The sequence below is a fragment of the Vulpes vulpes genome, chromosome 7, assembly GCF_048418805.1.
Source record: "Vulpes vulpes isolate BD-2025 chromosome 7, VulVul3, whole genome shotgun sequence".
In the NCBI taxonomy this organism is placed as follows: domain Eukaryota; kingdom Metazoa; phylum Chordata; class Mammalia; order Carnivora; family Canidae; genus Vulpes; species Vulpes vulpes.
Window position 1 is genome coordinate 71,999,383 of NC_132786.1, and position 14,657 is coordinate 72,014,039.

General features: G+C 39.2%; 1 protein-coding gene across 2 annotated transcripts in view; it reads right to left on the bottom strand.

The window, feature by feature from the left end:
• The window catches only part of KLHDC10 (kelch domain containing 10), a 61,853-nt gene extending 54,385 nt beyond the window's left edge, over positions 1 to 7,468 (bottom strand). Inside the window, exon 1 of one of the 2 annotated variants that reach the window (XM_026010827.2) lies at positions 7,206 to 7,468. In XM_026010827.2, the coding sequence (XP_025866612.1) occupies positions 7,206 to 7,368 (163 nt within the window). In that variant the 5' untranslated portion in view covers positions 7,369 to 7,468. The remainder of the gene's footprint in view (positions 1 to 7,205) is intronic. The other variant, XM_026010828.2, reaches the window with a different exon arrangement.
• Positions 7,469 to 14,657: the final 7,189 nt, after the last annotated feature.

A 14,657-nucleotide genomic window follows, 5' to 3' on the forward strand; every position in this document is an offset into this window, starting at 1 on the left:
TTAAAAATATATATATAGATAAATTAATTAAATGGGGCAAAGTAGCTAAAAGACATTTCTCCAAAGAAGACATATAATTAGTTAACAGGCACGTGAAAAGATGCTCTATGTCAATTACACCTCAAAAAAGTTGGAAGAGAAAAAAAAAAGTTGGAAGAGAAAGAAAAAAAATGCTTGACATCATGAGTCATCAGAGAAATGCAAATCAAAAACCACAATGAGATGCCACTTTATACACACACTAGGATGGTTAGAATTAAAAAGTCAGATGGATAATAACAAATGTTAAAGAGAGTATATATATGAAATTGGAACCCCATTCACTGCTGGTAGGAATGTAAAATTCCAGCCACTTTGGAAAAGTTTGACAGTTCCTCAAATGAATAAACCTAGAGCACAGGGATCCCTGGGTGGCGCAGCGGTTTGGCGCCTGCCTTTGGCCCAGGGCGCGATCCTGGAGACCCGGGATCGAATCCCACGTCAGGCTCCCGGTGCATGGAGCCTGCTTCTCCCTCTACCTATGTCTCTGCCTCTCTCTCTCTCTCTCTCTGTATGACTCTCATAAATAAATAATAAAAAAAAAAAATTTAAAAAAAAAAAAAAACCTAGAGCACAGAGTTACCATATGACCTAACAATTTCATTCCTAGGTATATACCTAAGAGAAATGAAAACACATTTCATTAGAAACCTCTATGCAATTTATGGCCGCATTATTCATAATAGCCAAAAAGTAGAAACAGTCTAAATGTTCATCAATGGACAAATGAATACACAAAATGTAGTATATCTATACAATGGAACATTATTTAGCCATAAAAAGGAATGAAGTATTGATATCTGCCACTTTAACATGGATGAACTTTGAAACCATGCAAAGTGAAAAAGGTAGTCACAAAAGATTCCGTTCATATGAGAAAGTCCATAATAGGGAAATCTATAGAGACAAAAGGTAGATTAGTGGTTCCTTAGGGGTGGGATGGGGATGGGGTAGGTAATGGAAGCAGGAGGATAAGACAGTAAAGCTAAAAGCCATGGGGTTTCTTCTTGAGGTGATAAAAATGCTCTAAAATTGACTGTGATAATAACTGCATATATCTGACTATACTATAAACCACTGGTTTTTAAATGGTGAATTTATATGGTGAATTGTATGGCATGTGAATTCTATCTCAAGCAATTAAAAACATAAATGGAAATGTTAAGAAAAAGTTTAAAAGGATTAACTACTCATACTAAAGAAAATAAACCAAAAATGGAATTGCAAGATATTAAGGAAATAACTACAACAGGAAGCCCATAACTTACAGAACATAACTAAAGCAGTATTCAAAGAAATCTTATAATTTAATTACTTAGAAAGAATGAAAAGAACAATAAATATCCAGAATGAGAAGATAGAAAAATAAAAGGATTTCTTTATTTGAGAGAGAGGGTGAGTAGGAGGGAGAGAAGGAGAGAATCTCAGGCAGACTCCTGCTGAGACTGGAGCCAGATGCAGGGCTCGATCTCACTACCCTGAGATTTCAACCTCAGCTAAAACCAAGAGTCAGATGCTCAACCAACTGCACCACCCAGGCGTCCCAAATTTTACTAAAAAATCTTAATAAAATGGGAATAGTGGACTACTTTAACATGATAAAGTATGTACACTTCATTTTTTAAATAAATTTATTTTTTATTGGTGTTCAATTTACCAACATACAGAATAACACCCAGTGCTCATCCCATCAAGTGCCCCCCTCAGTGCCCGTCACCCATTCACCCCCACCCCCCACCCTCCTCCCCTTCCACCACCCCTAGTTCATTTCCCAGAGTTGGGAGTCTTTATGTTCTGTCTCCCTTTCTGATATTTCCCACACATTTCTTCTCCCTTCCCTTATATTCCCTTTCACTGTTATTTATATTCCCCAAACCAATGAGAACATATAATGTTTGTCCTTCTCCAATTGACTTACTTCACTCAGCAGTATGTACACTTCAATTTAAAGTCAGGTCTAGGGGGATCTATGGGTGGCTCAACGGTCTGGCGCGTGCCTTCGGCCCAGGGCGTGATCCTGGAGTCCCAGGATTGAGTCCCATGTCAGGCTCCCTACATGGAGCCTGCTTCTCCCTCTGTCTGTGTCTGTGTCTCTGCCTCTCTCTCTCTGTGTCTCTCATGAATAAATAAATAAAATTTTTAAAAAAATCAGGTCTAATCTTAACAGGAAAGCACAAAAAACATACCATTAAAGTCAGGAATAAGACAAAGATCCACTACTGTCTTACTCTTTAATATTTTTGGAAAGTACTAGCAAAATTAATTGACAAAAGAAAGAAATAAGTATAAAAATTGGAAAGGAGGAGATAAAATTATCTTTATTTGGTAATAATGTGCCATTTAACTGCAAAGCCTTAGAAAAACAACTGGCAAACTATTACAGATAGTATTAGAATTCTAAAGTGGCTAGTTACACAAGAGAAAAGACAAAAAGAAAAGTTAATATTAATAACTCTTAAACGAGTTTGAACCTCAAAAAGACATCAAATAGCACTAAATCAATCTATAATGTTCTACCAATAAGACTATCGATAGGATGGGGGAGAGGAAAAAAGCAAGAATATCCAGGAAAACTCTGGAAAACAGAAGAGAGGATTATAAACAAAGAATGTGGTCATTAAGGTATAAATGGTGAACTGATCCATGGAACAGAATAAAAGTCCTAGTAAGAACCCCACATTATATGTAGGAACTAAGTACATTTATAGACAATATTTCAATGCTGTGGTAACTCAGTAGCCATTTGGAAAAAAGCTGCATTCCTACCTTAATACTTTACATAATTTATATTTTGAATAGATAAGTACATTTAATTTAAAATTATAAAAGTACTAGGAAAAAAATAAGAATTTTCATTTCATTCAGAAGTAACAGTTAAATAGGGGAGGACTTTCTTAGGACGCAAAAAAGCTAAAATCCACAAAAAGATTGATAATTACAACTACCAAAAATTTTTAAAATTTCTGCTGAAAAAATACAACATAAAGTCAAAAGCGAACTGACAAACTGAAAAGTATCTGTAACATATCAAAGACAACTAATTTCCTTAAAACACAGAGTTCCTATAAAAAATATTAAACATCCCAATAGAATAATGAACAAAAAATATAACCAGAGGAATATAAGCAAATGTTATAAATAAATTGAAAATACAAAGAAAAATATTCCTATTAAATTGGCAATTTAAAAAAGTTTGATAACCTACTCTATTACCAAGGGTATGGGAGGCCAGCACTCCAACACCAACAGTGAAACATAAACTGGAAGAACCTCTATGGAAGGCAATTTGACAATATCTGTCAAAACTTAAGTAGTACATAGTCTTTGACCCAGCAATTGCATTTCCAGGAATTTATTCTAAAGACAGACTAACTCATATGCAAAAACATACAGAGGGATACTCATTGAATCATCATTTATATTAGCAAGTCTGTAAACATTTTAAATGCCCATCCAAAGAAATGCTACCATTTTTCTCTACACACACACACACACACACACACACACACACAATTGATCACTGGTTGCTTCTAGGGAAAGAAGCCAATTAGCTGAGGTCGAGGTAGAAGGAAAAGTTACCTTTTATCATATGCTCTTCTGTACTATTTGGATTTCATATCATGAACATATATCACAATTCATATTTTAAAATTAAGATTTCAATGCTATTTTTGCCCGGCTTTACCAGTTGTTACATTTTTCCTTCTGTCAGTTTTTCGGTTTTCATTAGCAGCAATGTTTAACTGTTATCTCAAGTAATACATGGTATTTAATCAAACTCACACAGTGAAATTACAATAATAACTTGGATTCTATTATCCCCATGATCTCCTTGTCCCTGAATTCTACCTCTGCATACTTATTCTACAAAAATGTTCCCTGTTCTTTACTGGGTGTATACAGAGATTATGAGTTAGACATCCAGGACCAACAAGCTATAAATTTCTTGGCCTATGGGACAAACACATAATCACTATTGCATTCAGGAGATAGCAAAAAGACAAGAAGCTGCTCAAAGTTTCATAAAATATCATTTGTGCTCTCACCATGAATGCAGAGTCTAATCTACCTTTATGTGTAAGAATTTTATTTTATCCATTTGTCCAGAGTCAATGGGGCTATAGCAGATTGAACCACACTAATCAACCAAATTCACAAGGAACTAATTGCTTACATATTAATGCCAACATACTCATTTAGAATTTAGAATATATATGCATAAGTACACATGTATATACACATATATACTTTGTGTGTGTGTATCAAGAATAGCAAATCCTTCATTTGAAGGAATCACATATAAACGGTAAGTATGCCCAAGAAGAACTTCATGGCACTATGAGTGTGTATAGGGAGAAGAGATAAATCAGAGAAGGTCAAAGGAGGCTTCCCTGAAAACACAGCGTGATTGAGCTAAGTCCCAATGGAAGAGAAACTACAAAAAAAAAAAAAAAGGAACAGAATGAGGAGTAAAAGAGTTATTGTATGGGGGGATAGTATGTGCAATGACCCTGTGGCAGAAGAGAACATGTTATGTCTAAGGAAGCAGAAAACGATCAAAGAGGAAGACCACGTGATGTAGAATTAACTTGAGAATTAGACAGACAATGTAATACTTTTTAGGCTGTGTTTAAGATTTTTTGCCTTACTCTAAAAGCAATGAAGAGCTAGTAAAGGGTTGTAAGCAGAGACCAGAATAGATTTGTGCTTACAAAAGAGGAGTGTGCTGTATGCCCTGGAGGGCAAAAGTAGAAACAGGAAGACTGCTTAGAAAACTACTGCAGGGAAAAAAAGAAAGCAAGCTACTGCAGAAAACCTAAGTGAGGGATGATGACAGCATGAACTGGAGTTATAGTAGAAATAAACAGAACTAGGTGATTAACTACACTTGAAATGCAAGGGAGAAGAAAATTTAAGGAGGTTGGCCAAGTTTCAGGTTTGCATAACTGTACAGATAAAGATGCTATTACTAAAGGATATAGAGAACACTTCAGAAAGACCAGGTTGTTTTGTTTCACCAGGGACTAAATAGAGGGTGCACAAAAAAGTAAGAAAGTGTTCTGGATGCTGAGTATCTGAAGTGTTGGTAGAGAAGGATGAAAAAGGAAAATGGAATTAGAGTTCAATGGAAAAAGTTAGCTACAAAAACTTAAAAAAAAAAAAGTTTCTTTAACCTCCATGGTCAGCCATAAAATAGGCCTAGACCTTTCTCTATCTCTCACCATAACCTAAAATCCTTTTAAACACTTCAATACACAACCTTTCAATGGGTGGGGAGGGGGACTTAAAATGCAATGCTGGAGAAAATAATGAATTTGTGTAAAAGAATTTCAAACACATTGAGATAGCATAAGTTCTAATTCTAATAGTGAGGTAATGACAGAGGCCACCTACTTGGAAAGGAAGAATGCAGTGCCAATCAAGGGGGAAAGAAAGTGGAAAGAAGAAGCTGATCACTCCATTGCATGAATTTTCACAGCTCAAACAGATTTATCTTTACCTCTGGACAAATGGCTGTTCTTGGCCTTGTGTGCTAAGGAAATGCAGAAATAGCTCCACACCTAAGCCCCACATCAGAAATCATGGCTTCCACTGCCATCAGGTGGTGGCTGTGAGGAAGTGCACCAACCAGGTTCTTGGAGCCTGGGAATGGCTATTATCCAACCCATGGTATAATTAATTTGAGATCAAAGACCTAAAAATTATTAGTAGTAGAGGGCAAACTGGTAATAGTCTTTGGTAAGAGATTTATCTTCAAATCTGTCAAAATACCAGAATATAAGTTTTCGCTATTAATTTGGGGTTAAGAAAAAGGATTTCTCCTTTTTTCTTTTTTTAAAGATCACATATTTAGAACACCCAGTCTAATACTATCACCTCAAATCCAACTCCTGGTATATTATATATTTGACTCATTAAAACTGCTTCAATGTCAATTTTAATGTCATGTATAAATGCTTAATGTGCATTTCTAACACACATCAATAACCTCATCGCAAAACAAGTGACTGTCTCATTCAATGTGCAAAATTCCCTTTGTTATCTTCAAATTAATCAAATAAATTTTGATTACTTAGAAGTACAGGCATGGCAGTAAAAGGAATTCAAAAACCATCATGTTCTCAAAACTCATTGGTTAAACAAATACATCACCGATAAAATCAACATTATTCACAAACAATATGGTGAATGATTAACACATCATTCCTGATTGTTCTCTTTAAGGTAAAAATAAACTTGCCCAAATTATTATTTGACATTCTGTGCAATATTTACTTCTCTACCTTCCCCTACTATACTTCACTTACAAATGTATCTTTTAAAAATTGTCTGCACACACACACATCGATTTGTCTTTGTTTTTTAAGGCATCTGAATTCAAGGACAGGAAACTGTAGGCCAAAACGTAAAATAATCACATTGGGTGCTTTTTTCCAATCTTCAACCAGTTGTTTTTACATAGTGGAGACAGCATAATTTTGTCACTAAGTATATTCTTGATCTTCATTTTCTTCCCTTAAAATCCAGATCACGCTATCCATTCTGTCTTTGGACATTCCAAAATATTAGTAATTTAACTAGTTTTTCCTAATTCTCTTGGTTCTGTTTCCCACCCACATCCCAACGCCCCCCTCCCGTCCCCCCACCCCCCACCCCGCGCCTTTCCTCCTCCTTCCTTGTCTCAATGCCTAACTCTTACACACTCGAGGTGGTTTTTACAAAATCACTCTTTGGAATGCTTTTCCCTCTTGCCTCCCCGATCTAGCACCCCTTTAAAAAGAATTTCCCACAGCTAGGAGCCAATGTCTTTCTTTTAAAAGATCAAACTGCGGAAGAGGACGAGACTGGGAACAGAATAGGCGAAACATTTGGGAATGTCAACGAAACAGCGGCCTCTCCTTTGGAAAAAACAAAAAACAAAAAACACAACTCTCAGCCCAGAGCTTCCAACAAAGCAAAAAAAATACTTCTTTTCGCTGTGTTTCTGCTCCCTCCCTGGCCTCAAAGGCACCCTTCCTCTCCTGGAAGCCCGTCCCTCTGCTACGCGTGGAGCCTGCCTTTCCTCCTCCCAGGGGAAAAAAAAAAAAAGCTAGGGAGAAAAGGAAAGGTGGCAGCCGCCCTCCCACCGCGCCCGCAACCTGTCAGGACCCGGCCCCACGACTCACCTGGCAGGTGCGGCCGCCCGGAGAGCTGCACGAAGCGGTTGAGCTGGCCAGTCCCCCGACCCCCGCTGCCCCCGCCGGCCCCGCTACCTCCGCCGCCGCCGCCACTGCCCGCGGCGCCTCCTCCCCGCCGCCGGTTCCTGTCCCAGCCCTGGGCGGCCGACATGACCCGCTAACGATTGCCGCAGCCGGGTCCCGGCAGCCCCTGGCCCGGCGGCACTAGCGGAGCCTCCTTCCTGGGCTCCTCAAGAGACCCGGGAGACAGGGGCCGGGGGAGCGCCCTGTCCTCGCCAGTGACCAATGACTGGCTTACTTGGTGACAGGCAGCCAATGGCCAGTCGCCTTGTTGGTAGGTGGAGGGAGGCGGGGAGAGACGTGGTAACCATAGCTATGGCTAAAAAAAAAGTGGGGGGAGAGACAGACAGAAGCAGCCACTCGACACACGCATCAACCGCGCTAAACCAGCCCGTGTCGCGGCTCCTGCGGGATCAGGCGGGCCAATCGAAGGCCGAGCGACGGAGGCCCCTCCTGCGGAACGAGTCCGCGTGACCGCCGGTCCTGCAGGCGCGGGTAGGGTTCGGGAGCCCTTTCCAGAAACACCGGGATCAGAACGAGGAGAAGCACATAATACACATATTTGGGGCAAATACAGTGTTTCGCCGGCTTGGCCGACTGAGAGCCCTTTCCCTGACAGTTGAACACACAAAGGGCTCGGTTGGAGGAGGAAAAAAAACCAAAGGCGGCGGTGGGGGGGGGGGGGGGGTCAAAGCTTAAATGTAAGAGGTATTCCTGGGTTTCGTTTATCTCGTCTTCGAAATGGCTGGCTGAGCTCCTCCCTAATGAAATACAAGCCACTTCCTAAGCAAACAATTTTCAGCTTGGTTAATAAACATGAAAAAAAAAAAAAAAAAAAAAAGAAGTTCAAGCTCATCAGTGATCACAGAAATACAAGTGGAGACCCCAGTGAGAAACCATTTCTGGCTTATTACGTTGGTAAAGATTTTTAAAATAACACATAGCAGTGAGAAGAGTGCCAAGAAAAAGGTACTTTCATAGATGACCGATGGCTATGAAAATGTTTTTGTTCAATAAACTTTTTTTTTTCCTCATAGAAAATTTGACTCACCTTAAAGACAGAAACAGGTACGGAAGATCAAAATCGAGGAAAAATGCAGATGTATAGATCAGAAATTCCTGTTGTTCCGAAATTAAACCGAAAACTTGGCTTCGAACATACTGGGCGCTCTGCTAAGCACAAAAATAAATCTAGTTCACTGACGTTTATGAATGATAAGGGAGAAGCGTATATATTCTTCAAGGAAAACAAAACTTTACAAGGTTCTTGGGTATTGTGGCTTTTTTTTTTTTTTAATGTAAACCTTTATAGAAGAGAACCTTGGGGAGCCCCGGTGGCGCAGCGGTTTAGCGCCGCCTGCAGCCTGGGGTGTGATCCTGGAGACCTAGGATCGAGTCCCGCATCGGGCTTCCTGCATGGAGCCTGCTTCCCCCTCTGCCTGTGTCTCTGCCTCTCTCTTCGCTCTCTCTGAATGAATAAATAAGTAATCTTAAAAAAAAAAAAAAAAGAGAACCTTACGTGGTACAAGAAAAAAAAAAAGAGAGAAAATCTGCTATAGCTGAGGATACATATGCTCTTGGTCAAATTTCATGTCACCACTGGGCCAGCCTCCTTATTTTCCTTTCAGTCCCTTCCAGCAGGTGTTTTTACCCAGTAAGCGCTTTATAGCACACTACTTAAGAAAATGTTTGAGGCCTGAAAAAAAAAAAGTTGATGGCTCTAAAATAGGAAAGTCAAAATCAGTAAGTGTTAATTTTTCTAAAGAAATTGTACCATTGAGTAAACCAAACAGAAGAAGGAAATTTTCTTTTTATAGTATTCCAAGTGTAAATAATGATACAATATTACCATTTTGCAACCCTTAGTAAATTTAGCAGTTAACCCATTGAACATCACCTACTGCTAGCATCACAAAATGAAAGATGCCATATCAAAAAAAAAATAAAAATTAAAAATTAAAAAAAAAAGAAAGATGCCATATCAAGGTGCTTGGGTGGCTTGGTCAGTGCCTTTGGCTTGGGTGTGATCCTCTGGTTCTGGGATCAGCTCTGCCTGGGGCTCACTTCTCAGCAGGGAGTCTGCTTCTCCTGTCTCTCCCCCTGGCTTGTGCTCTCCTCCCTCTCTCAAATGAATAAATAAAAAATATTTTTTAAAAAAGATGACGTACATGTGCTTCTAGAACACATACATAACAATGAAGTAGTCTTGTTGGAAAAAAAAAAATGAACCTGGGATGCCTGGGTGGCTCAGTGGTTGAGTGTCTGCCTTCAGCTCAGGGCGTGATCCCAGAGTCCAGAGATCGAGTCCTGCTTCTGGCTCCCTGCTTCTCTTCCCTCTGCCTATGTCTCTGCCTCTATGTCTCTTATGAATAAACAAATGAAATCTAAAAAAAAAAAAAAAAAAGAAAAGAAAAAAGAAAAAATTGAACCCGAATCTCATCAGATATCTATATCTAACTACCAATTTATTGGAAATACAGAGGAGAGGAATATAAAAAATATTATGAGAGATGCAAACAGCAAAATCCAGAGAAGTTGTGGCCCAAACTTTTTACTGCGGAATATAAGTATACTTTGATGGATATTTACATGATTTGCAGAGGAGTCTTCAAAATAAGTATGGAGGCACCTGGGTGGCTCAGTCAGTTAGGCATCTGCCTTCAGCTCAGGTCATAATCCCAGGATCTTGGGATCGAGCTCCATGTCAGTCTCCCTGCTTAGCAGGAAACTTGCTTCCCCTCTTCCTTTGCCTGTGCTCTGCCTGCTAGTGTTCTCTTTCTCTCACTCTCTCTGTTAAATAACGGAATCTTAAAAAAAAAAAAAAAAAAAAAAAAAAGTGTGTGCAGGAGTACCTAAGTGATTCAGTTGGTTGAGCCTCCAGCTCTTGATTTCAGCTCAGGTCATGATCTCAGGGTCATGAGATCCAGCCCTGAATTTGGCTCCATGCTCAGTGGGGAGTCTACTTGAGATTCTATCTCTCCATGTCCTTCTGCTCCTCCCAACCCCCCCCACTCCCATTCTCTCTCAAATACATAAACAAATCTTTAAAAATAAGTAAATAAGTGTGTGCAGGCACATCTGACTGGCTTAGTTGTAGAGCATGCAACTCTTGATCTTGGGGCTGTGAGTTGGGAGCCCCATATTGGATGTAGAGATCACTTTAAAAAAAAAAAGTTAACAGGGCAGCCTGGGTGGCTCAGTGGTCTAATGCCGCCTTCTGCCCAGGATGTGATCCTGGAGGCCCAGGATTGGGTCCCACATCAGGCTCCCTGCCTGGAGCCTGCTTCTCCCTCTGCCTGTGTCTCTGCCTCTCTCTCTCTCTCTCTGTGTGTCTTCTATGAATAAATAAATAAAATCTTAAAAAAAATTTTTTTAAAGTTAACAAAAATAAGTGCAAGCAGACAATATGTACCTGCTAACATAACATAATATGAAGTACATGATAACACCTATGAAGTCATCATATCAAAAACATTCACTAGAATCTTATCAAGATTTAAACTCTAACATTCAGTTTACAGAAATTTTCAGGGCACAACGGAAGATTTAAATGACACATGAAACAATCAAACAAATCCAAGAGGACAATCTTCGCCATATCTAGTCTGGTTTCGTCAAGAAGTCAATGTTATGAAAAACAAAATAAAATAACACAAAACAATGGGCAGGTTGTGACCCCTAAGTAAATAATAGTGGTAGGCAATAATAATCAATGGCTGCTAGCATAACAAAAAAGAAACAACTGGGCAGTATGTGTGTGCTGACAAGTACAACTATTGGTAAAGTATTCTTGCCAAAAAATGAATCCAAATAAAGTCAGACCTTAGCTCAATCAGTTTACAGGAAATAAAGGGGACAGAGACTATGTTAAATTATATCTTGGCGATGTAATCTGCAAAATATAGAATGTGGATAATTCTATAGAATAAACAGCCTGTTTTCTTCAACTTGATATTTCAAGAAGAGGGAAAAGGAACCCACAGATTAATAGAGTTTATCAACGAAACTCTACATTTATCAACCAAATGCAGTGTGTGGGCCTTGTTTGCATTTTGGTTAGAATAAGCCAGCTATTTTTTTAATGGGAAAATTTGGTTGGATATTGGATTATATTTGGGAACCATTATTAAAATTTTAAGGTATTATGGATATATCCATGTCTTGTTTTTTTTTTAATTTTTATTTATTTATGATAGTCACAGAGAGAGAGAGAGAGAGGCAGAGACACAGGCGGAGGGAGAAGCAGGCTCCATGCACCGGGAGCCTGATGTGGGATTCGATCCCGGGTCTCCAGGATCGCGCCCTGGGCCAAAGGCAGGCACCAAACCGCTGCGCCACCCAGGGATCCCCTATCCATGTCTTTTTAAAAAGCTATCTTTTAGAGAAAAGACAATGAAATATTTATAGGTAAAATGCTATGATGTCTAGAGTTTGCTTCAAAATAATCCAGGAAGTGGGGCATGGGAGACATAATGAGAATACAGATGGAACAAAGATGGCCTGGAGTTAATGTTTCATGTAGCTGGGTGATGGGTAGTTGGAGTTCACAGCACTATTCTCTCTTCTTTTCTTAATTTTTCCCTCATACCAAGGTTTTTCAAAATAGTCCTCAAAAGAACAGTGCTAAATTAAATGGAATTTATAGCAAAATGTATGGGATCCTCCTGAACAAATCAACATTAAAAGATAATTTGTGGACAATTGGAAAATTTCCCCAATTGGAATTTGGAAAGGTTACTAGGGGATATTGGGAAATAACATTAGAGTTGTTAGATATGATAATGGTATCAAGGTTACAGTTTCTTAATCTCTTTTTTAAATTATGCATAATTAAATATTTAAGGGCGGATTATCATAACACCTGCAGGACCATCTCTACTCTCTTTGAGGCTTACTGATAAAAATAGCCTGACAAGCAGTTAGAGCCTGCAGTTCACACTAACTTAGAAAACCAGTCAGTTGGAATTAGCAAGAAGTCTGCATTGACAGTATTTTCCAGGAAATTGTTTTATAAATGTTGAACACAAACAATGATTCAAACATATTTCCAGGATTTTCCACCAGAGCTTCTATAACAACATTTGATAGTTGGCAGAGGATTGGAGAGGGTTAAAAAATACACATCACAGTAGGAAATCTAGTTGTATTTATCATATTGACATCTTAAGCTCAGCACTGTGTAACCCAGTGCCTCTGACCCCTGACTGCACACTGGACTCACATGAGGCTGTTTTGGAAAAACAGTGATGTTCAATTTCCATACAGACCATTTGGATCAGAATCTCTAGAGCATAGGCACTGGCCATATTTTTTTTTTTTAAGATTTATTTATTCATGAGAGACACAGAGAGGCAGAGATATAGGCAAAAGGAGAACTAGGCTCCCTACAGGAAGCCTGATGCAGGATTCAGTGCCAGGACCCCCGGATCACAACCTGAGCCAAAGGCAGACACTCCAACTACTGAGCCATCCAGGTACCCCACTGGCCATATTTTTAAAGTTCCCTGAGTTATTCTAATTTATAGCCATGGTTGAGAACACAGGTGTAGTCCTCTGTACTACATGCAAAAAACTGTACCCCAGTTTTACTACATGCAAATGATAGTAATATCTTCCTTTTTAACACCATGTGAGTTACTATGAGAGACCAATAAAATAGTATAAGTGGAAGTACATAGAAGGGCCCCTGGCTGGCTCAATCGGAGCATGTGACTCTTGACCTTGGTTGGGGTGGTGAGTTCAAGCCCTATGTTGGGTGCGGAGCCTACTTAAAGAGAAAAAGAAAGTACATGGAAAAGTATAATGTTTTATGTAAATATAAAGTCATATTCTCACATTAGCAATCAATGGATATATCAACGTATGGCAATCCTTTAAAAAATGTTTACTTCTTGGACTGTTCGTTAGTTTGTTGCAGATTAAATATCACCCAGAATCATATAAATTCCTTGGTGGATATTGAAAGGTGACTAACTGCTTGTCGTTAGCCCAGATCAAATCAGCATTCATATTGGGAAGCCCAAACTAATGAGTCTTTGGTGTACTTGATTATAAAAATTACAAGCATCTATATACATAAAAGCATTATATACACAAGCTTTACATGTATAGATGTCATAGAAACATAAAGTATAAATTGTACTTAAGGTTAAGTTTGGCTGCCCCAAGAAAAGAAGGAAGAAGGCTCACATTTACTGATCACCTTTTGTGAACTAGGCACTTTTATGCATATCATCTTTTTTAACAGGCAGATTAACCTATATAGTATTTTTGAAACATTAAGTCTTGAGATCAGTCCAATGGGACCTGACCAGTATTTCCTGAAAGAAGAATAAAAATATAAGAGTGCAAGAGAAAAAGGAGTAGGGGGACAAAGGGATCCAGGAAGGTCTTGAAACACTTTGTCTCCAGATATTTAAATTGAAAGCACCTGAAGCCTTATACAAACCTTAAGCTCCCCTCTCACAATGTTTAGGCAGCCATTTGATCAACAGAAGGGTAGATGACCAATGTGTTTACCAGCGTTTTAGGTTCTCAGAGGCCCAGTAACTTCAGTCCTAAGAAATTGATATGGAAATTCTGAAGGCAACTCTTGCCCCATCCCACCCCCATTTAAACACAGACACACACACACACACAGAGACCACTAATTTCAAAGTTTCCATGTTTCTTTGTGTAGCTCTAAATATAAGAGACTAAATTTGCCTCTGATATTTGGGAAAAAAGACCTCGGGCTTTATAAAGGTAAAACCAAGATTTCATTCTGGAATAGAAAAGTAGTTAAACAATTCTGCTTGAGACAAACACGGGGAAGGCAAACCTCATTAAGGAGTTTAGACTGAAGCCTAATGCAGTGAGGAGCCATTGAAGTCCTTAAGAAAAGAGATGACATGATCAGATAAATGTTTTCAAAGATCACTACAGTGAATTGAGTTGAGGACTTCTTCTTTTTTTTCTTTCTTTCTAAGATTTAATTTATTTGAGAGAGAATGAGAGGTGGGGAGAGGCAGAGGGAGAAGCAGACTCCCCGTAGGACTCCAGGATCAGCCACTTAACCGATTGAGCCATCCAGACACCCTGGATTGAGGATTTTTTTTTTAATTTAAGATTTTATTTATTAATGAGAGACACAGAGAGAGAGAAGCAGAGTCACAGGCAGAAGGAGAAGCAGGCTCCATGCAGGGAGCCTGATGTGGGATTCAATCCCAGATCCTGGGATCATGCCCTGAGCCAAAGGCAGATGCCCAACTGTTGAACCACGCCCAATTCCAGGCATCCCAGGATTGAGGATTTCAATGGGAGCCTCCTCATTGCCATGAGTGAACCTGCCCTATAGGCAGCAGCCTCAGGGAAAAGACTTCTGCTCCCAGGGACCTTCTA